This window comes from Euprymna scolopes, chromosome 37 (genome assembly GCF_053919585.1).
Source record: "Euprymna scolopes isolate OS-2025 chromosome 37, ASM5391958v1, whole genome shotgun sequence".
Classification (NCBI taxonomy): domain Eukaryota; kingdom Metazoa; phylum Mollusca; class Cephalopoda; order Sepiida; family Sepiolidae; genus Euprymna; species Euprymna scolopes.
Genome location: NC_136518.1, coordinates 27,843,891 through 27,869,219, shown reverse-complemented (window position 1 = coordinate 27,869,219; position 25,329 = coordinate 27,843,891). Strand labels below are relative to the sequence as shown.

At 32.1% G+C, this 25,329-nt stretch overlaps 1 protein-coding gene across 2 annotated transcripts in view; it reads left to right on the top strand.

Annotated features, from left to right (window-relative positions):
• LOC145261111 (uncharacterized) overlaps positions 1-25,329 on the top strand; it is a 550,838-nt gene that overhangs the window by 303,843 nt on the left and 221,666 nt on the right. For both annotated transcript variants that reach the window (XM_080119336.1, XM_080119335.1), the window contains exon 4: positions 12,717-12,961. In XM_080119336.1, the coding sequence (XP_079975462.1) occupies positions 12,717-12,961 (245 nt within the window). The remainder of the gene's footprint in view (positions 1-12,716; positions 12,962-25,329) is intronic.

The window sequence follows — 25,329 nt, the reverse complement described above, 5'->3', positions numbered from 1 at the left end:
ATATACTTTGCATATATTAACTGACTCTGATCCAAATCAAATTTAAGTTTTATTTGTCACCTTTTTCCATTTATTATTTCCTATTCACTTAATCTGATTGTGTTTTTATTTCTATTGAAAATAAAATCTATTTTCTTATTAAATTTTGAACTCTGACTCCTCCCTCTTCCTCATCTCCATGGATCGATTTAATGTCACAATAATACTATTTTCACTAACTGTTATTATGACACTATCTAGATCGAGAATGTTGGTTCGAGTACTGTGTTTATTTCAGCTTAACTTAACCCTTAGTAAAATAACTATTCTTTCATTTTTCTTTCTCTCAGTTTGAATTAGCAAACATGTTTTTGAAGTTATTTACTTCATTCAACAATTTTCATCAACTGCTCTTTATAAAGTTACAAACAAAAAACTACTTATCACCTGGTGGCTATTAATCATTAATCTGGTAGCTGTTAATTAAGCTCTAAGTATTCTTTTGAAATGTATAACTTACATTACATTATATTTTAAGGAATGTTTTGGTAATTTATCCATTTTTTTTTTTTATTTATGAACCACTTTAATTAAAGTTAATATCAATAGAATTATTGCATATGCATAGTGTTGTAGCAGACTCTGAAAGAAAGAGCTGTATCAAAATTGCTGCTAACCTGAACTGTCACAAGTCAATGATTGCTGCTAACCTGAACTGTCACAAGTCAACGATCAAGGACATTGGTTATTCCTCTTACCACAAGTCTCACCGCATGCTCATCACAAATTCTTCCAAGTCAAGGAAGGTCAAGATGGATACTTTGTTGAGCGGATGAAGTGAATGAAAATAATTTTGACCAGATCTGCAAAGACACTAAGGACAATAAAATTACAAATGAACACCAAACCTTTATTATAAACTGTTTAAAATATATTGTATTGTAGGACACTATTGCTCGATTTAAATTACAGTGAGTGGGTTTGATAGTAATAGGTTATAAAAACAACTTTGTGTTTATTCATTTAGAAAGAAGAACCTGTCACTATTGTTATAGTGACAAAATTTTATTAAAGAGGAACCAAAAAAGATGAACTATTAAGAAGTAAATTGTATTAAAAAAATTTTTTCAAGTGACATTCATCAAAAGAATACTGTTAGAATTAAAGTGCAATTCTGAATCCTTATCCTCAAGTGATCACCAGGCCTTTTTTTTTTTTTTTTTACACAGTGATCACCACTTATCAAGGCCCGGAAGCCACTCAGGGATAAGGGTTATTGCAAGTACATTAAGTTAGTGAGGAGATTTGCTGAAGTGTTTACTTAAGGGGGCGGTTCATTAGGAATTTGTTAACATTGGACTTAAAGACATCCAAGTTGTAGTCCGGAGGGAAGCAGGCAGACGAAACAGAGTTCCACAGGCGTGCAGTTCTAAGAAAGAAGCTTTGTTCATGGAATCCGTGATTTAATTTAGTCACAGATATAGAGTGGGGGAAATTTTTCACAGTGGATTCAGCTAGACGGGTGTTTTTCGTGAAAGATTGGCGAGGGGGGACCAGGGATTGGAGTTCAGACGAGCATCTGCCATGGAAATAACGATAAAACAAGGACAGGCTCGCAACGTCTCTTCTGTGGGAGAGAGGTTGCAGGGTAGAGAAAAGGACATCCCCCACTAAGCCACAAAGTCTATTTTGTACTCAGTCAAGGCAGGATAGGCTGTTTTTAGCAGCTCCTGCCCAGATATGGCAACAGTATTCCATCCTTGGACGTACTTGGCTTTTATATAGATAGAGAATTGTATCAGTAGTGAGATATCTTCTGGAGCGGTAGAAGGATCCCACCATCTTTCCAGCGACCTTGGCAACAGACTTGATGTACGTGTTCCATTTCAGATCAGGAGTAAAGGTCAAACCCAGAAGCTTGTCAAAACACGGAGCCTCACCCAGACGAGAGCCATCCATCACAATTGATGCCAGCTGGGGATCAGAGCGTTGATGATGTAAGGATAGGAGATTGGTTTTGGATGCATTAAAGGTAACCAGCCACATCTTCCCCCACTGAACCACGTGCTCGAGATCGGAGGAGAGAGAATCAGAGAGAACTTTGTCATTTACAGCCTTTGATGTGTTGTCGTAGATGGTTGTGTCATCAGCATAGATTTCAACGAATGATTTAAGTATGTGTTTAGGGAGGTCATTGATGTAGATCAGGAAGAGAGTTGGGCCCAGGATTGACCCCTGGGGGACTCCAGCATTTATATTGCAGACCTCCGATTTTTGTCCGTCGACCACTACTCTTATGAGCCTATCGGAGAGAAATGATTTAATGATTGAGAAAACATTTCCCGTTATACCGTAGATGGAAATCTTGTGAAGTAGACCCTTATGCCATACCTTGTCAAAGGCCTTTGATATGTCAGGAGCAATTGCCCAAGAAAGAAAGCCTTTGTCAAGAGATTCACTTATCCTGTGGGATATAACCGTCAGCACATCTGCGGTAGATCTTGCAGAGCGGAAACCATATTGTGTGTCACTAAGAAGGTTATTCCTGCTGAGGTGGTTGACTATTTCTCTATTTAATATGGATTCCAGCAACTTACTCATAACACACAGGAGACTTATAGGGCTGTATTGAGAGGGAGATGACTTATCACCTGAATTCTTAAATATAGGGCAAACTGAAGAGGTCTTCCAGGGAGTCGGAAAGCACTTCTCCTTAAGGCAGCGCTTAAATAGTTTCGTAAGTATGGGAGCAAGTTCTGGTTGAAGCTTTTTTAACACTATAATTGGGATGCCATCAGGGCCAGTTGCTTTACTGGAATCTAGGTTCTTGATTAGCTTGGCGACCTCATGCACGGATATTTGTATGTTACCCAGCTTGTTCTGTGTTATAGGAGGAAATATGGGGAGTTGATGGCCTTCGTCGCATAGGGTAGAATTAGCTGCAAAGTTCTTTGCAAATAGTTTGGCCTTGTCTGACGCTGACGAGATGACCTCTGGTCCATTGATAATGGTTGGTATAGAACGCACACTTCTGTTCAGGATCTTATTTGTTATTTGCCAAAACTGGTGGGATCCAAGCCGCTGATCAGCTACCTGGTCATATAGCTCTCTTGCATTTTTTATTACTCTTTTACAGTGGTTGCTGGCAGACCTGAAAGCAGCTTTAGTTTCAGTGCATCTATTACGTTGGTAGCTATGGAAAAAGTGATTTCTGTGCGCGATAACAGCAGCACATTCTGGGGAGAACCATGGCTGGTTGTTAGGTTTTTGTTAGAATTTTTTAGATAGTATGAATTGGTCTATGCCTACAATTAAACATTCGGTCAGATCTGATACTATAGAGGACATATCCTTTTTAAACATGGAGTGCAGAGGTAAATCAGATATAAATGTACGGAAGCTATCCCAGTCAGCCATAGAGTATCGGTATACAGTACGGTGGAGGGGTACGTCTGGGGGCTTCTTACATTTCGTTTTTATCTTAACTGATACGATGGAGTGGTCGGAGGATCCTAGAGGAGAATGAACGGAACATGAACATAGCTCAGGGGAAGTTGAGAGAAAAAGGTCTAAGAGGCTTGCATATTGACCGTGTGTATCGGGCACACGGGTGGGTTCGCGAACAATCTGAGTGAGGTCATAAGCAATGGCAAAATCATGACAAAACCTTCCCTCATCGTCTGTCTTATTTGAATGGGTCAGCCATTCCACGTTATGGACGTTGAAATCACCACATATGTGGATGTTAGCCGAGGGATGTGAAGACAGTATGTGGTCAATTTTCTCAGATATGCTCTTAAAGATAGTAACTCCGCTGTTGTGGGGCCTATAGAAGGCCTTGATAAGTGGTAAGTTTGTGAAAAATAAATAAATAAATAAAATTCATAAAAAATTGTGAGAATTAAATTTCCAACAAGAAGTGTAATTCTAAAACTTTTTAATCTAATTTTTAAATGTGGAAGCATGGTTTAAGACTTGATAAGTTGCCAGAATATCACAAATGGCACAAACCAGTACATTCTGACAAATCATTTAAATTCAGAATCTGTCATTAGGAAGTCAAAGCATAAAACGTTTGAGTCTTAAATTTCAACAAATGAGTCTAACATTTGGGCTATTCTATTTTTCATTGTTTAAATAAATTTGAATTTAGGTTTTCTTTAATTAAAAACAAAGATGTTTAATTCATTAAACCTTGAAAAACATTCATATCTTTTTGTGAAAACGCTATAGAAAATTATCTATAGTATATAAAAATTATTACATTGTAATAAGATTCCTTAGGTTGAAATCAGTTACGTAGATTTGTTAAAATTTAAGGAGTTGAAGCTAGCGTTGAAATCAGACCTTTTAAAATATCTGGTATTAAGTGTTTACTAACTTCACAATTCTGGTAGCGAATTAAAATAAGTTTCTATGTACGTAAATTGGACATGTTGATATCTTTAAATTGAAACTACAACAAAAAACAGTAACAAATTTTGCAGTCAATATACTTTTGTCACAATAAGTAGAAAAGACAAATTTTATTTTCATAAAAAAAAAGAAAGAAATTTAACGAAAGGAAGTAATCAATGAGTTACCTCTCTTTATTGAGTTGTTCCCCCTTGATTTGGAACATGAATCTCAATCAATTTTCTCGTCACATTCACATAGTCACATTCACTGACGCGATAAGCAATACATCAATTAACTATCTTTTTTCAAGACGAAACCTGGTGGTGCACATTAAGAAAACGAAACCTGGCGGTGCACATTAAGAAAACGAAACCTGGCGGTGCACATTAAGAAAACGAAACCTGGTGGTGCACATTAAGAAAACGCACAATGTGTTGGTAATTTGATTACAAAATCCAGGATCAATCCAACATTATTTTAACATTTCTTGTGCGTTAATGTTTCTCACCTCTATGTTGCACATTATTTTTTTTTACCAATAGTAAAAAAAAAACAAAAAAAATAAAATAGTTATTGAAATCATAATCATAAATGCTGTTTACAGAAGATTTAAAAGTACTATTTAAGAAATTTAATCGCAAAATTAAATCCTTCAGCTATTTTAAGTTTTTATATAGTTGAAAAGAAGAAAAAAAAGGATTAGTTTGTGATCTTTAAAATTCCAAATGAATTTTGGAGCATTTAAGCTGTCAAATAGAGAATCATTTTCAGCTCTAAAATTTTTAGCATAAATTCTTGTATTGAATGGATGGGCAGGAAGAAGCATCTGATCCTGCCTTGACAGAGTTCAAAATAAGATTTTGTAGACTAGTGGGGGCTGCCTTTTTTTCTTCCCTGCAACCTCTTTCCCACAGAAGAGACATTGCAAGCCTATCTTTGCTTTATCATTATTTTCATGGCAAGTGCTCATCTGAACTCCAGTCTATGGTCCCCCCCCTCACCAAACTTTCACGAAAAACACATCTAGCTGAAACCACTATCAGTAATTTCCCCCACTCTTTATCTGTACCTAAACCTAAATGTAGATTGATGAACAAAGTTTCTTTCTTAGAACTGCACATCTGTGGAACTTTCTTTCGTTTCCTTGCTTTCCAGCTGACTACAATATGATCATCTTAAAGTCCAATGTGAACAAGTTCTTGATGAGCTGTCTCCTTAAGTAATCCAACTTATCAAATTTCAACTACTAACTATTAATAAGATATTGCCCTATTGATTATCATGCACTCTAACCCTTATCCTCGAGTGGCCTCTGGCCTTTGATAAGTGGTGACTCCTTTGTTAAAACAACCTATTTGCATTCAAGGATTTTATAAATAGAAATTAAAACAACATTGCCACTCATAGTTTTATTACAATTTTATAACAATTTGGTTTAACTGATAATATAAAGATCAAACAATACTGTAATAATTAAATTTAAATATAAAACATGCAAATATATTCTTTTTGCCTGTAATTAAGAAAACAAATCCTATTTATATTTTCAAATTAAAGTTCATTGTAATTGCTACCATTATTTTTGCTTCATGTTTATTCATCTTGATGATTATTTGTGTATGAAACAGTGTTTAAAACTTAGTATTAAAACAAATTAAAGTTGCTCATTTAAGAAGTCTTACTGATTTGGTCTGCTAACAAAAGTATTGTTTCTACCTTATGCTACCACAATTACATTTTGAAGTTATTTTAATAACTGCACTAGTTGGTAGTAAATATTGAAAATAAATAATTTTAACAATTTATGCAGTGATACAAAAATGTTCTGTTTCGTTTGACTTCAAATAGAATTGTTGAAAGTGATTTTAAAATCAAATCTATGTTGAAACTTCAGAAAATCTAATTTTTCTTATTGATGTAGATATTTTGTTACTTTATGTTAGATATAACTCCAAATCAAATTCCTTTTTTAAGGAAAGACATATTTCATGAGTATCTTAAAAAGATTAAAACCAAACAGAAAAATTCAATGAATGATTCTGATGTTGGTGGTGTTTAATACTTGTTTCATTTATGAGAAACAAAAACGCCTCATAGAAAACTACTTTTTTCCTTTTTTCAATTAAAAATTGATAAAATAAGTAAAATGGTAAAATTTAACCAAAAAACAAATAAATTTAAACCATAATAAAATATGTAACAATGACCGAGTCATTTCATTTTCAATCATTTACAAATCAAATGTTCTTTATATTATATTTATACTAGCAGGACCCGCTAACCGGCATTGCCCAGTGTAAACCTGCCCCCCCACTCCCCGTAAAAAGTAAACTACGGTTGTTGTTAGTGGCCACTGGCATCTGTGCCTGAAATGAAATAATCTGGCTTTCACTGGCGATTAGTCAGGGTTTGAGGTGATAACATGCAGGTACTGTTTGAATGAATTTACAAAAAGCAATGAAGGCAATGCGTAAATCAGTATGAATCAATAAAAGTATGGAAAATGGTCCATAAGAATAATAATGGAAAGTAAAAAATGGTCCATAAGAATAATAATGGAAAGTAAGAAATGGTCCATAAGAATAATAATGGAAAGTAAGAAATGGTCCATAAGAATAATAATGGAAAGTAAAAAATGGTCCATAAGAATAATAATGGAAAGTAAAAAATAGTCCATAAGAATAATAATGGAAAGTAAGAAATGGTCCATAAGAATAATAATGGAAAGTAAAAAATGGTCCATAAGAATAATAATGGAAAGTAAAAAATGGTCCATAAGAATAATAATGGAAAGTAAAAAATAGTCCATAAGAATAATAATGGAAAGTAAAAAATGGTCCATAAGAATAATAATGGAAAGTAAAAAATGGTCCATAAGAATAATAATGGAAAGTAAAAAATGGCCCATAAGAATAATAATGGAAAGTAAAAAATGGTCCATAAGAATAATAATGGAAAGTAAAAAATGGTCCATAAGAATAATAATGGAAAGTAAAAAATGGCCCATAAGAATAATAATGGAAAGTAAAAAATGGTCCATAAGAATAATAATGGAAAGTAAAAAATGGTCCATAAGAATAATAATGGAAAGTAAAAAATGGCCCATAAGAATAATAATGGAAAGTAAAAAATAGTCCATAAGAATAATAATGGAAAGTAAAAAATAGTCCATAAGAATAATAATGGAAAGTAAAAAATGGTCCATAAGAATAATAATGGAAAGTAAAAAATGGTCCATAAGAATAATAATGGAAAGTAAAAAATGGTCCATAAGAATAATAATGGAAAGTAAAAAATAGTCCATAAGAATAATAATGGAAAGTAAAAAATAGTCCATAAGAATAATAATGGAAAGTAAAAAATGGCCCATAAGAATAATAATGGAAAGTAAAAAATGGTCCATAAGAATAATAATGGAAAGTAAAAAATGGCCCATAAGAATAATAATGGAAAGTAAAAAATGGTCCATAAGAATAATAATGGAAAGTAAAAAATGGTCCATAAGAATAATAATGGAAAGTAAAAAATGGCCCATAAGAATAATAATGGAAAGTAAAAAATAGTCCATAAGAATAATAATGGAAAGTAAAAAATAGTCCATAAGAATAATAATGGAAAGTAAAAAATGGTCCATAAGAATAATAATGGAAAGTAAAAAATGGTCCATAAGAATAATAATGGAAAGTAAAAAATGGTCCATAAGAATAATAATGGAAAGTAAAAAATGGTCCATAAGAATAATAATGGAAAGTAAAAAATGGTCCATAAGAATAATAATGGAAAGTAAAAAATGGTCCATAAGAATAATAATGGAAAGTAAAAAATGGTCCATAAGAATAATAATGGAAAGTAAAAAATGGTCCATAAGAATAATAATGGAAAGTAAAAAATGGTCCATAAGAATAATAATGGAAAGTAAAAAATGGTCCATAAGAATAATAATGGAAAGTAAAAAATGGTCCATAAGAATAATAATGGAAAGTAAAAAATGGTCCATAAGAATAATAATGGAAAGTAAAAAATGGTCCATAAGAATAATGATGGAAAGTAAAAAATAGTCCATAAGAATAATAATGGAAAGTAAGAAATGGTCCATAAGAATAATAATGGAAAGTAAAAAATGGCCCATAAGAATAATAATGGAAAGTAAGAAATGGTCCATAAGAATAATAATGGAAAGTAAAAAATGGTCCATAAGAATAATAATGGAAAGTAAAAAATGGTCCATAAGAATAATAATGGAAAGTAAAAAATGGTCCATAAGAATAATAATGGAAAGTAAAAAATGGTCCATAAGAATAATGATGGAAAGTAAAAAATAATCCATAAGAATAATAATGGAAAGTAAGAAATGGTCCATAAGAATAATAATGGAAAGTAAAAAATGGCCCATAAGAATAATAATGGAAAGTAAGAAATGGTCCATAAGAATAATAATGGAAAGTAAAAAATGGTCCATAAGAATAATAATGGAAAGTAAAAAATGGTCCATAAGAATAATAATGGAAAGTAAAAAATGGTCCATAAGAATAATAATGGAAAGTAAGAAATGGTCCATGAGAATAATAATGGAAAGTAAAAAATGGCCCATAAGAATAATAATGGAAAGTAAGAAATGGTCCATAAGAATAATAATGGAAAGTAAAAAATGGTCCATAAGAATAATAATGCAAAGTAAAAAATGGTCCATAAGAATAATAATGGAAAGTAAAAAATGGTCCATAAGAATAATAATGGAAAGTAAGAAATGGTCCATAAGAATAATAATGGAAAGTAAAAAATGGTCCATAAGAATAATAATGGAAAGTAAAAAATGGTCCATAAGAATAATAATGGAAAGTAAAAAATGGTCCATAAGAATAATAATGGAAAGTAGAAAATGGTCCATAAGAATAATAATGGAAAGTAAAAAATGGTCCATAAGAATAATAATGGAAAGTAAAAAATGGTCCATAAGAATAATAATGGAAAGTAAAAAATAGTCCATAAGAATAATAATGGAAAGTAAAAAATGGTCCATAAGAATAATAATGGAAAGTAAAAAATAGTCCATAAGAATAATAATGGAAAGTAAAAAATAGTCCATAAGAATAATAATGGAAAGTAAAAAATAGTCCATAAGAATAATAATGGAAAGTAAAAAATGGTCCATAAGAATAATAATGGAAAGTAAAAAATGGTCCATAAGAATAATAATGGAAAGTAAAAAATGGTCCATGAGAATAATAATGGAAAGTAAAAAATGGTCCATAAGAATAATAATGGAAAGTAAAAAATGGTCCATAAGAATAATAATGGAAAGTAAAAAATGGTCCATAAGAATAATAATGGAAAGTAAAAAATAGTCCATAAGAATAATAATGGAAAGTAAAAAATAGTCCATAAGAATAATAATGGAAAGTAAAAAATAGTCCATAAGAATAATAATGGAAAGTAAAAAATGGTCCATAAGAATAATAATGGAAAGTAAAAAATGGTCCATAAGAATAATAATGGAAAGTAAAAAATGGTCCATAAGAATAATAATGGAAAGTAAAAAATGGTCCATAAGAATAATAATGGAAAGTAAAAAATGGTCCATAAGAATAATAATGGAAAGTAAAAAATAGTCCATAAGAATAATAATGGAAAGTAAAAAATGGTCCATAAGAATAATAATGGAAAGTAAAAAATAGTCCATAAGAATAACAATGGAAAGTAAAAAATAGTCCATAAGAATAATAATGGAAAGTAAAAAATAGTCCATAAGAATAATAATGGAAAGTAAAAAATAGTCCATAAGAATAATAATGGAAAGTAAAAAATGGTCCATAAGAATAATAATGGAAAGTAAAAAATAGTCCATAAGAATAATAATGGAAAGTAAAAAATAGTCCATAAGAATAATAATGGAAAGTGAAAAATGGTCCATAAGAATAATAATGGAAAGTAAAAAATGGTCCATAAGAATAATAATGGAAAGTAAAAAATAGTCCATAAGAATAATAATGGAAAGTAAAAAATGGTCCATAAGAATAATAATGGAAAGTAAAAAATGGTCCATAAGAATAATAATGGAAAGTAAAAAATAGTCCATAAGAATAATAATGGAAAGTAAAAAATAGTCCATAAGAATAATGATGGAAAGTAAAAAATGGTCCATAAGAATAATGATGGAAAGTAAAAAATGGTCCATAAGAATAATAATGGAAAGTAAAAAATGGTCCATAAGAATAATAATGGAAAGTAAAAAATGGTCCATAAGAATAATAATGGAAAGTAAAAAATGGTCCATAAGAATAATAATGGAAAGTAAAAAATGGTCCATAAGAATAATAATGGAAAGTAAAAAATAGTCCATAAGAATAATAATGGAAAGTAAAAAACAGTCCATATACAGTGAGAATCCCTAACCTCTAAAGGTTAGGGATTCTCACTTTATATAGACTGTTTAGAGTGATCGAAATCAGTGGTAGCAGTCTTAGCTGTTTCTGTTTGTTGTTCAATTCTTCCTCTTCTTTTCAACTCTTTCACCAATACTATTAAAGTAAATTCAAGTTTTATGTCTTTTTTTAACGTGTCAAACAAAACAATTACAACATTTGTCACTTCACTTCTTTGAGTGTTGTCATGTTAAGAACAGTGTTTGGAATAGACATCATAAACACCTCATGTTAAGAACAGCTTTCGGAATAGACACTACGAACATCCCCATGTAAAGAATTGCTTTCAGAGTAGACAACCCCTTTTTTATTAGGGTAGGGGAAATCCCCCAAATTTAATCAGGATAATCAGTGTCAGCATATCCACCCGCAAATACTAAAAAAAAAATTTTTAAATGTGGGGTGGCAGTGTTGGTAGGAGAGAAGTAGATTATATACAGGTCTTTATATCTCTATAAGTACTTGTCTCCGCAAAATATGAATGGGATTTTTTTAATCAGCATAGTAAAAACGTCATTCAGAAAATTGTGAAGGTGGACCTAATATTTTAAATTTACACCCCTCCCCCCCAAGAAAAAAAAAACATGTGTGCAATGTCAAAAATCAGTCTGGAAAAAATTTTAAGTAAAGTACTCCACCGAATTTAATTCCCTTAGTAATGAAATTTACCTTAGCAATGTAGCATAGATAATCTGTGTAAAAAATCGGTAATTGTGACTAAAACTAGACTCTAACTTTCAAACATGCATGCAGGTCTTTCAGTTGAGGTATAAAAGAAAAAAATGGTGAATATCTAAACAATTTGACGAAAGATATAAGATATCAACTTAAATCAACATAAGTATTTGAAAAGATATGCAATAAAAAACTAAAAAAATAAATTGCTAAAGATTGTGGTAAAAAAGAAAATAAACATAGTTAAGTATAAAAATAGTTTAACAGTTTTAAAATGAGAAGAATACAAAACGAGTGAGCGAGCAAAAGAGAGAGGAAATAAATAAATGTTTGTTGTTTTGTCTTCGAAGCGAGCGAGATATATATATATATATATAGAGAGAGGGAGAGATAGAGAGTTCGGAAGAATATATACAGCGAGAGAATCCAGTAGATCGCGCAGGTTTAAATGAAGTATATATAAATGAATTATGTAAAACAAAAACGTAACTATATTTGTAAAAATATAATTAATTACTGAAACAAATGTACGAATCGAGTGAGCAATTTACTCATAGGGCAAAAGTAGGCATCATTGCGACGCCATGTTTGAATTGTACATTAGCGTTCATTTAGCATGATAATACAGTTATTCCTGAATATAGGAAGGGCCAGAGCTCATCCAATCAGAAGGAGTGGAATTTGTCGGGGGAGATTTTTTGTGACAGAAAAGGAAAGATTATGTTTTGTCAATGAGTTTACAATCCAGTTACAAAGGATGCAACCCCATATCTGTCCAAAGTGCAGAATACCTCCCGATGATTACTGGGAGTGGTAAGAGGACTTATTATCTAGAGGGGAAAATAGGAACTACTTCCTCTAAAGATGGTTTCCATGGTGATGGTGTTGCTCCTAGGATGGAATGTAGGATTTTGTTATAATGACCAAATGTGTCTAAAATGGTGTTCTAAAAGTTACATAAGATAGTGGCTAATAGTCTAGACATAATAAATTTGTATGTGGCATCTGTTGTTGCAGACCTACAGAGGGGAATTTTTGCAATCAAAATATTATATGGGAGAAGAAAATAGAATTAATGAAAAAGGCAAACATTGTTATTACTTTATGAAAAAGATGAAGCCAAGTAAATTTTTTTTATATATATATATATAGGAGAGAGAAAAACAGAGAAAAATGTTTTATTTATAATGTTTATTATTTGTGCTTGAGAAATGCATGAAAAATCTTTATTGTTTATTTCAGAAGTGGCAATGTGTTCATGTGTGCATTGTGTTCTGTTCATGTCACATCGCAAGAACAATTGAGTAGCCACCTTAATGGTGCTAAACATAAAGCTAAACAGCGAATGCAGGATCGGCAAAACAACTCCAAGGAACGAGAATCAAACAATGCTGGAAGCCGTAACTATCAAATTTCTCGAGGAAATTCCAGTTTGGGGCATGGAGGATCCAACTTCCGGCGAGGATTTCGAGGAACAGGGCCAAGAGGTGAGTTTAAAAGATATTATTTATTAGCATGAAACATATATGCATATATGCATTGTTTTAAAAGATTATGTGTAGCTGGAATTTGTGTTTAGTTACAGAGGAAAAAATATGCTTTTTCTCTTTTATCAAAATGTCTTACAATATTGGCTTTATTTTTGTAAGACTTGAAACAAACAAAACTTTGAACATTTTTTACACAAGTAGAATTTATAAATAAAAATTCTATAACAAATCATCATATATAAAAAAAAAATTAATATCTTTTCCAAAAAAGTCGACCCTTGGAGAAATCACAAATTTTCTGACTAGTAATTGAGAGTAATTTCTGAAATGATAAAATAGACATTTCGGTTAGAAAATTCTTTAGTATGTTTTTATCTTTTTTTCATGGTTAAAAAGATAATTTAAAATTTATTGCCATATTGTTTTAATTATTTTTTTTCATATACATTTATATTTTAAATTAAAAAAAAAAAAAATACTTTAGAAAAAACTAAACTTTGTTTCTAAAGTATTTTTAACAACTTATTTTGGGACCAGAGGCTAAAAGTGGGCTTAGTTTTTGAGTTGGTGGACATTTTATTCACATGAGAAAGTTTCAATTGTTTCTAGAAGTATTTTTTGTGCTGATTTCAAATCTGAAGAGATTTTCAAGCTTAATGTGCGCACTGCTTCAGAAAAAGGGAGATAATACAGGGCGTGCCCTTTTACTGAAAGCCCATTTTCAGGGTTCACTTTTTGTAAAGTGAAATTTAAATAAGTGGTTTAACACATTAAAGTGTATCAACAAGAAGTTGATATGTCTATTCTCTTATATGATATGTTTATTTATTAGAAATTTTCAGCAAATAAAATAACTTGTGTAAATCCATATTATTAACGAAAACATTACTTTCTTTTGTCGTATCAGTTTCTCAAATTGTAAATATCCTCATAAAACACTGCAGTTTACATTCATTTGAGAAAAATAAAAAACATGAACAGCATTTATATATGTTTCCAAATCTTGTGCCTTTCAAAAATTATAAGTGGAAGAACTATTTTCTGGTGATTGAATGACTTTTCTTCATTTTGGATGGCCATTTACTTTTTGATGTAATTTTGTCACACGTGCACATTGACTGATATACAAACCTTAATAGATTAACTTGACTATATATATATATATAAAAGAATATGGTAATAATAGTTTTTTTCAGTTGAAAAATTGTTATGAAGTAATACATTTAGAAAAGGAATTGAAAATAATTGATTGTTCGCTAAACCTGAAAGCTCATCTTATTCACCATCTGAAGAATCAGAATTTTCTATCTCATTGAACTGCTGCATTTGATTATTTTTTTTAGTTAAAAAGGTTAGTACAAGGCAGTGTTTGAAGGCAAAGGTTAGTACAAGGCAGTGTTTGAAGAACAATGCCTGGAGTCACAGCTGTTCTTCATCCATCCATCCATAGCCTTGAGCCCTGGAGAGGCATAGGCCATCCACAACTTTGTAGATACTTTTATAGCGAGGGGCTCTTTTTTCGGTGTTAGGGTGCTGGCCTCACGCCCAACCTTCCCAGAAGGTATATTCAGTGCCTAGACTTTTCAAATGTTCACCCATCTGGTACTGTCCAGGCTCAATATTGCTTAACTTCGTTGATCTCATGAGAACCGATGTGTCAACATGATTGTGCTGTATATGCTGTTCTTCTTACAGTTACACTTTACTAAGTTGATTAATGTTGATAAAGTGCTTATCTTCACATTTCCAGCCATGGTTTGTTGAAGCAGCATTAATATTAATGCGAAGACATTGCCACCAAATAGCAGTCTGATAAGTTGCTCTTTCTGCATGTAATCGTAAACTATTTTGACAAGGTGATAAAGTATTATCAAATTTTTCAATCATATGAAAAATATTAAAACGGGCAGTATTTACAGAAGAAAATTTCTCTGTCCAAACACAGAGCACACAAATTCTTTTAGTTGCTGGAATAAATTCTAAGTTAGGTGCCAGTTGCTTAACAGTGTGAAAGTTTGACAAAATTCCTTCATTTCTTTCATCAATTCAAATGGTTTTATTTTCCTCTTTCCCTTAAAACTACTAACAGTGTCACAGCCAGTGAATGCATGCAAAGAAAGTAAAGCACTTGAAATAACAGGTTTGATCTCTGTTAAAGAGATCAAACAAGATAATCGACTAGTATTAGCTGCCATATATAAATCAGGGTTTAAATCATTTTGTTGAGCCAGGCAAATCCGTATCTGGAGTCTTAATTATGACAGAAGAGAAAGTTGCTGCATGCAAAGCAAGAAAAGGCTATTTGCTTCTTTATGGTCAGTTGTTAATTCTGGCAAATTTTCTGTGATTACTTCATTTGTGTCAGTGTGAGGACAGTATCCTTGGCTAAATGAATTAATCAGAGTTTTTCCATGAAATTTTTCTGTTGGCAATTTGTTCCAATGCATCAACATGAATAAAATTAGAGATTCTTTATTGTCACAAGACACAAGGAATTTTCAAAATTGTACCAGTGTTTTTTCATTTCATTCAGAGCAGAAGGCTGGGGGTAATGAAACAGCGTATTCTTTCAGAGTCTTTAATACTCCATGGATTGTACTTCTCACAGACAAAGTCGATTTTTAATAACATAAAAAGAAGCAAGCTTAATCACATAGCTAAAAATATAAATGCTTAGCTCACGAAACCTTGATAAAACATGATCTGCAAGCTGTTGTATCACTGCCAGTTCATCTAAAATCAGCACTGCATCTTTTGGAATATTATTAATTTTCATGTTAGGAAACTTTACAAAAAAATAATGAAATAAAACAGCTTTGTTGGTATGCTGTACAAACCCATCAATGTTACTTAGGCTAGTTGGGAACTCTGAAAAACAATGTTAAAAAATTTCTCCCAGGTCAACTTTTTGTGTTCTTGCTACTATAAGAAGCCTAGTGAGAAGGTCTTTATCTGCTTTCAGGCAATCTGTTTCCTTCTTGCTCTTTTGTTGTGAATGCTTTTCTCTGAAGATAGTTAAAAGTTTTTATCTTCATTGAATTTATTGGTGCATTCAACTCCACATTTTTCAAAATTAGTCATTGTTGAACAAAACTCATTAGAAATATTACAGTGTTGTTCGTATGCTGTCAAAATGTCATCTTTAATTTCAGCTGTTGCTACTTGGCCTGATAAAATGTTAATTCTTTTGCATAATATGAAAATGGATTTTGAATAGACTCAATTGTTTGCATGACATTCTGAATATCTACTTCATTCTTCTGAGATTGAGAACTACTCAGGTCTTTTTTATTATGGCAGCCCTCTCCTTTTTGAGGCATTTCAGTACAGTTTTTAGAGATTTGAGTATGTTGATTGAAAGATGAAATCCAATCTGCCCAAATTGAAATTGGAGATTCCTTTGCAATCTCTATTCATGGTTTGTTCAATTGTGTGGTCCATGGCCGTCTAACTAAAGAGTTACTGGGTTTGTTTCTGAACTACAAAATCCCCAGCATCAAGATACTTTACTATTGAAGGATGTGTACCAGGAACAGCAAGCAGGAAGATATCTAGCATAGTTTAAATGATCATATGCAAAATACCAGGGAATCATTCCTGCTGCTGATTTAAGGTGACGAGCCCAATCTCCTGTTTGTGTAGTACAAATTAAATTTAAAAACAAATTTGCCATATTCAAGTAACTTATCCAAAATGCAAAAGTTGGAAATTGGCTGCATCTCTTTTGAATAAATATTGACAATTTGTTTTCAAACTCTTTAAAATCACTTGATGTGCTGAGATCTTGGAATTGTATGTAAATTTTTAGACAATTCAATGAATTTAATTTTTTCTTCTTCACTTTGGATTTCAATAAAAGTAGATAAGAGTTTCCCTCTTAAAGCTTCAGACATAATTTTTACAACTTAACACTTAGATTATAGTGTTTGCCTTTCATAACTGTAGGTAGTGATCCTTTTGCCACTGTTCCAGCTTCAAGTAGCCCCGATTTTTTTGTTGTGTATCTTCAAGAAATTGGTATAATTGATTTTACATGTATGATGATATTTTAGCTCTGCAGCTACAAGATCTTTATCTCATAAATAACAAAGAAGATCTTCATCATGTTTCAGCTTTGCAGCCAATAAAATTTCATTTACAATGAGTTCATTATTGCAGGAGTTCCCTGGTGCGCCTTCTGTCAATTTTTTTTTTAAATCTTTTCTTTGTCTTTTGCAAACACGCTCGCATTTGTCTTTTGTAACACACTCGCATTGACAAATTTTATTTAAATGATAACAAATGATGTAAAAATATTGTGGATGTAAATAAATAACAGATTATTGCTAAGGAAATTTTGAATATAATTTATTTCTACATGGAATTATTTTAAAACAAATGCAAAACTCATCGCCATAAGATTTTATTAAAAAAATTTATTAATTACGCTTACACTAAATAAGAATAAAAAAACAGTACAAAATACACACGCATGCTGCAGCACAACACACACACGCACACATATCTCTAATCACAATTAAATTTATTGACAAACACACGATTTGGTGACACACGATTTGCATATGCTGTATATTTATTGATTACAAAAAAAAATCTTACCTTGCGATGTTGGTGACTGAATCGATTATAGCATTTTTTATGTGTTCCGAATTTTCGTTCGTTCGCTTTGCCAATGTTTTTAAAAGTTGAAAAACGTTTCAACATACAAGCAACATTACCTTGTTGACAGACAAAATTGTTGCATTTACTTGCATATTCGCAATTTTAAAAAAGTATTTCAATAATAGAAATAATTTCTTCATTTGTATTATTTGACTCCAAATGTATTGCACAAACATTGGGGAATTCATTTTTGCCGAATTTTGAAACTAAGGGAGGTAATTACTGACCGAAAAAAAACATATACTAAATGATTACCTCCCTTACATAACGTATACGCTCAACTTTTGCAATAAAATAATGAAATTAAATTGCAAGTTATAAAAAAGTGCGCATCATCGTTCCCCTGGAAATAATTTTAGATTTAAATTTCACGGCATCGAAACTCAAAATCAAGTAAAATTTTTCTATATAGGTTGTGCGTCGACTGAATGACACGAAAATTCAGGTTGGTCTATTGTCTATTGATGAAACTGTACTGTTGTGTTGTGTTGTGACATTACCTAGCGATCATATTTAAAAATGAATTTTCAAACAAAAATGTTATATTTTGAATAATTATTTTAACTAATATTTATTAAAATTTTATCTGTACATGAAAATTAATCTATTTTTATTAAAATATATTTCTAATTGGTGATGATATTTTACTAAAAAATACAAATAAAATGGTAATATTTAAGATTTGTCCTTTTCTTAATTATTGCGATTATAGCAATATTTTGTGATTTACTAGCGACACAGAAAGTTGAGGGTTGCAACAAAAACATACCATGTTGTGGCTTATTTGTCACGTAGACGGGATATTTGATTCTACCTCTTCTTGTAGAAGAATAGTTACAGAATACCACATTGCTATAGAAGATATGTGATATGTCTTCTTTCTTTCTCCAGCTCGTTGCCTAAAATATTTAATTTTTATATAACAAAATAGAAATGTTACTGCATTATAATTGATTAAAATTATTTGTTTTCGTTTTTTTCATAAAACAATAACAAATAATTTTAAGCTTTCTTCTGAGAAAATATTAGAATAAATTTGAATATATTATTTTACTTTTTGTTTTAAGGAAGAGAATTTTGGTCAACCTAATTATTTGGTTGATAAAAATATTTTGATGTTATTTCTTTGGAAAGTTGTAAGAAATTAGGAAAGCATATTGAAAATTTGAGAATTTTTATTGTAACATAATATTTGTCTCCCCTTATTGTAATATAATATTTGTCTCCCCTTATTGTAATATAATATTTGTCTCCCCTTATTGAAATATAATATTTGTCTCCCTTTATTGTAATATAATATTTGTCTTTCCTTATGGTTATATAATATTTGCCTTTCCTTATTGTTATATATTTGTCTCCCCTTAACAAAATTTTAGATTTGTCTCCCCTACTTTTTATCTCCCTTGCATATTATCACACGTTAGTAAAGAGAATTTTTTGATGTTCTATTTTGGATAAAACATCTTACATGGTAATTTTTTTCATGTTTAGTTTTGAAATTGGAAAAATAATTCCTTTGCAAAATACTTTTCACTTTATCTAAATTCTTACTTAATTCTTTCTTTGAAGATTGTAATGCTGGGTATGGGACAGCCAAACCAGCTGCCAACATTCCTCTGCTTTTTATTGAAACCGACCGAGAGCTCTTTTTAGTATCCTTGCTGTTCCCTTAAGTGCAATTGTCTGGATCTCTTTTGCACTTGGTTCACCAGGAATATTAGTTAGGTAGTTCTTCTTTATAAACCCTGTAGCACTTATAATAACTGGTATGATTGGTATCTCCTTTAAATTCCAGTTTCTTTTCATATCATACATGAGACCTTGATATTTGGTCTGTTATTCTCTTTCAGCTTTGTTCAGACTGCCATTATTAGGGACACTCACTTCAATCAAGGTTGCAACTCTCTCTGGCTTATTCCATATAACTATGTCAGGTTTTACAGCAGTATTTTCAAGATAGGTAGCTGTCGGGATTATGTGGCAGTAATGTATAGTATCTCCAACTGTTCTTTTAGGTTGATGTTCTCAGAACATGCTGCTACTCTGGATGTTCAATTTTTTTACAAATGGTCCAGTGGAGGTACTTACATACTCCATCATGTCTTGCTGTGTAGTAGCCACCCCCCGAAATAACCTTGCAACTTGATACCAAATGACTAACGCTTTACATTTCTGTGTGGCAGAACCTGCATCTGTTGTCATTACTGATACCTGCCATTTTTTTTAATGCATCGGTCATCAATCCCTGGTCTTGAGCAGCCATTATAATGCTTTCCTGATTGTGGTAGAGGGCTTCTGTCTTGAGCCAGTCCAAGGAACCTTCTTTGTTTATGTATTCTGGGAGAGTTCCATCCTCCCCCAAATACTTTGTACACTGTTGTTGGCCCCACTCTTCAAGATTCCTCTTTTGGAAGGTCTTGGTATATTTCTGCCAACTCTTTCTTGCTATTTCTGTGGCAGGTTTGTTTGGTGTTTCAGCCTCATCTGTGAGACAACCCTGACCAAAATGCTTGGCCAGCTGGGTGATTGGTGTTGTTCAACTGGCTCTTGTCTTTTGATGTTCGTATACTATTAAGAGGGTTTAGTTCTGAGAGCTTCTCAGATACTGGCCTGTGCTCACTATAATTGCCCTATGTTGGTGGTTGATCTTTGAGAGCCTCAGTCCTCCTTCTTCCCTGGGCAGATACAGTCTTATTTCTTAGTCTGATTTCTATATATTATTTTATGCAGGGTTAGTAGCTTCTGTGTCTTTACATCTAACCTGTTGATGTATTTTTGTGGCCAGTCAATAACGCCGAACTATATATTATTACTGACATGGAAAGCTGGTTGATGACAGTTATTTTATTTTTATTTGTAAGCTGTATTTTACAGATCTTCCTCACACGACGTACATATTCTTTGCCAATCTTCTCCTTCATCTTGGCATGTTGTATGGTATCGTTTTCTTCAATGCTAAGGTACTTATAGGGCTTGTGCTCTTTTAGATCCCTGATGTCGATGTCTTCATTTAGTTGCATATTCTCTGTGTGGGTCTTTGACTGATATTTAAACAAATGGTCAATATTACTGTAGCAATACACATGAAAAAATTTAAATGGCTTAAAATATTTCAATATTGGTATATATAGAAAGAGCTTGATAAGCTAAGAAAAAATCTTTTTAAATTTTTAAAATCCAATTTAAATCAAGGAAGTTATGACTTTTTATGCCCTGTGTGTTTGGATATTTTCCCCTCTTTAAGATCACATTTTTTGCACTACTTTTTCAGTAAAAATGCTATATCTTTTTTTTTTTTTTTACATAGGCATCACCACATTATCAAGGCCAAGAGGCCACTCAAGGATAAGGGTTAAAAATAGAAAGAAGTAGAAATTGGACAATATAGTAATCATTAGTAATGAAAATTTGATAACTTTATATGGAACGGCTCATCAAGAATTTATTTACGTTAGACTTGAACACAACCATATTGTAGTCAGCCGGAAAGCAGGAAAATGGAAGACAATCCCACAGGCGTGCAGTTCTAAGAAAGAAGCTTTGTTCATGGAATCTATGTTTAGGTTTAGGCACAGATAAAGAGTGGGGGGAATTATTAATAGTGTTTACAGCTAGACGAGTGTTTCTTGTGAAAATTAGGCGAGGGGGGACCATAGATTGAAGCTCAGTTGAACACTTTCCATGAAAATAACAATACATCAGAGACAAACTCGCAACATCTCTTCTGTGAGATAGAGGTTGCAGGGAAGAGAAAAGGACATCTACGAGGCTACGAAGTCTATTTTGAACTCTATCAAGGCAGGACAAGTCTTTTCTAGCAGCTCCTGCCCAGATGTGGCAACCGTATTCAATCCTTGGACGTATCTGGCTCTTATATAGATAGAGAATTGCATCAGCAGTGAAATATCTACCGGATCGCTAGAAAGATCCCACCATTTTTCCAGTGGCCATGGCAACAGATTTGATGTAAGTGTTCCATTTAAGATCAGGAGTAATGGTCAAGCCCAGAAGCTTGTCAAAACTTGAGGCCTCCTGAAGACGAGAGCCATTCATTTCAATTGATGCCAATTGATACCAAAACAAAAGCAATTTTAGAATTTAGAGTGGAGGTTGGTTTCACATAAATGTAGAATAATTCACCATTTCAAGATGATCCTAGCGTTTTAGGACAGTTGACCAATTTATTTGGAGAGGAGGGGGCGGATTAATCATATGCACTTTTCTTTAAACGTTTTTTATGCTTTTTTTTTATATGAGCTCACAGAGGAAGTTTGTTTAGTGGGGAGCTCTGCCACTTGTACTTAGCATTATTGTTAAGGCTAAAGGTTTTAGGAGGAGGCTTGCCACTCGTACCGAGGATTTGATATAGAATTAAGCGAGTTTTTTTTTAAGAGGGTGTTTAATACCCATTGTGAAACTTTACAAGAATTATGAGAAACAGACAAAAATAAATATTATTTAAAAAAGTGACGTCCCTCTAACAGAAAACATGATGCTTGGAAAAATATCAAGTATTTAAATTCTATTTAAATATAAAAAACGAAACAAGTTTTTGCTAAAACTGGCAAATTGTTAAAAATTTTGAATTCATGTTATTTTAATTTTTAATTACATTTCATGTCTTTTCCTACTGTTGTTATTTTTTAACTGAAATACAAATATTTAAATATTGATTATTTTTATTTTATTTATTTATTTTTTTTAATAATCAGGTAGATTAGTTTCCATTCGATAATAATTCACTGAAAACCTTTTTTAAGGGACGAAAATTAGAAGTGTGTGTACCGTTCCTACACACGAACCAAAACATCATATTTCACATTTTCACTTGTTAAAATATTTTAAAATTTACTACTACCTAATTTTTAAAAATATTTGTATGGTTGATAACAAATTAGCTCTAACTAAACGTGTAAGAATTTTTTTTATAAACAGATAAAAAATCGATTTGGAATAAAAATAAACAACAAAAACAAACGTCTGTTTACGCCATGTTATCACTGCTGCTACTATCACTACAGAAGTCTTGATTCAAATTCATAACGATTTTTTCGGATATCATGTTTTTAAATTGCTACGTACCACTAGAGAAAACACTGTTCAATCATCTTTTTAACGAATAAACATAGTAAAAAGATTGTTTTATTTAATAGTGAGTGTCCGGAGAAAATTCTTTTCAAAATTTTCAATACTCATCATTTTGAAATCTTTTTTTTTAACACAACAAAAAAACGAGTGGTCAAATGAATTTCGGACACTCAAAATTATTCAAAATGACATCTCTTTTGGCTAATTTCCAAATTTCATTAAAAATTTCTTAACAGAAACACGGTACGAATGTTTCGAAATCAGGGGGGGGGTCGTTACAAAATCTTACCAAAAATGCTGTTTTATGATGTTCACATTTATATCACTTTATTTACTTAAAACTCTAAAAATATATAATGTATGTTATTATTTACTATCTATTTACCAGTTATCATTTGAAAGTATATTCATTTCTGAACAAAACGGTGGTATTTTGAAGACTTAAAGTGCTTTGGTTTTTAAAATATGACTATTTTAGCAGAACCTCCTTGAAATCTGTGATTATCTAAAGCGTTTTAACAGCCATGTGTATTGCTAATTACTGTAAAACAAAGTAAAAAAACTTATATTTTCCAAACTTTTCTGTATTATTAACCAAATAATTTTATTATCATCTATGCAGAACATAATTGGGGAATTTAGTAAATTTTATGGAATTGATTTCAAAGTCTATTTGTATACATAATATGACTTGTAACCAAAAAAAATAGTACCTAACATCACAATTTCTATTGTTTTTCACCTCTTTCAGATTAAATGATATGAAATTGTCATGAATATAACGTAGATGCACACACATATCATTCATATATATATCAATGAATTATTTGGTTTTTTTTTATTATATACTAGCAAAGATACCCGTGCTTCGCACGGAGCTTTGTTGCGCACTCGGGTACCAAAATCTGTGGGCACCTTTCCAGTAAGTTGATGTTGTAAGAGCAACGATTGCATAAGGTGATTAACATTTTAACTACCTCTTGTAGTGACTGAAATTCAATCAGGAACTTCACAAAACATTTTCATCAAAAAGGAAGGTTACTTGATGTTACATAGTAAAGTTTTCATTGAAGTAATTTTCAACTCTTGCTTAAATTTTATCTTGCACATTCAATACTAAAAACTTACCACAATCAGATCATGTCAGTTTTTCCTCATATCCATTTCTCGAACTTTTCACTGAAGAGCCTCAGGGTAAACTACATTTCTGCTGCTTTGATTTGGAGCCAGAATGTAGAGTTTTTCTGAACTTCCTGTCCGGCTGATGGAGACGTAGAACATACCGTGACTGAAGCAGTCTGATGTCGAGTCTACGCCAATGGTGTTAAATGTCTGACCTTGACTTTTGTTTATGCTCATTGCAAAACACACCTTCACAGGAAATTGGAGTCTCCGGAATTTAAATGGAAGTTCTGAGTCCGATGGAACTAAGGGGATCCTTGGCAGTAGAACGGTTTCGCCTTTGTAGGGACCACAGGAAATGGTGGCCTCAAGTACATTGGTGTGCAATCTGGTGATAACACATCTGGTTCCGTTTGTTGTTTTTGGCGGTTCCAAGGATCGAAGAATCATGATTGGCGATCCAATTTTGAGATTTAAAATGTGTGGAGGCATTCCAGATATCTCCAAAGAGTTTAAAAACTCCACAGGGTAGTGAACAGCTTCATATTCATTAGTAGCCGAATCAACTGACTTGTATTGCTTTGTGTCTCCTGGAAATTCATCCATTATTGAATTGTTCAAATGATTCACATTGCTATTTAATGGCGAAATAATAGCCCTCTCAGCAAGCCAATCCGGTGATTTTCCATTGTTTTGCAGGTCTGGGTACACTTTGTCTTTCAGTTGCTTCTGATTACCGACACATTTACCAAGCGCAGTTGGAATCTTAATTGTGTCAGGTGAAGAAGTGATAGGAAACTGACCATTACCGATTTGGAGAAGCAATTTTGAGAAGTCTGCTGCAGCTGTGTTATCAGAGATATAGGCTCTCATATTAGTAGTCAGTCTCTTCACTATAACGTGCCTCCAGAGATAGGATTGTTTCAAACTTGCATTGACAATGTTAGCCCTTGTGCCATTTTTAACCACTGGGAGGATTTGACGGAAATCACCGCAAAATAAGGTTGGAATGCCACCCATGGGATTCTTGTTTCCTGTGATGTCTTGCAGTGTTCGGTCAATTGCTTCATAAGCACTCTTGTGCGTCATTGGGGCTTCGTCTACAATGATTGCAGAGGTGTCTCTAATTACATTTGCCAAGGCTGAGTTACCAGTAATTTTGCAAACTGGCTGATCCATTCGATGAGTATCCAAGGGTACTTTAAAAGTGCTGTGAAGAGTGCGGCCACCTTGTAGTAGAGTAGCAGCAATGCCACTGAATGCTGTTGCAAGCACAATCTTTCTCATGGATCTAATCTTTGCAAGGATCAAATTGATTACAAAAGTCTTGCCCGTACCACCTGGAGCATCAAGAAACATCATGTTTTTGTTCATTTCACCTTGTGCTTCCAACATTGCCATGAATGAATTGTAAACTTCTCTTTGAGAATCGGTCAGTTTTTCTTGCATATTTTCTGCTTGTAGGGAAAGTTCTTCAAGATTATAAGTAACTT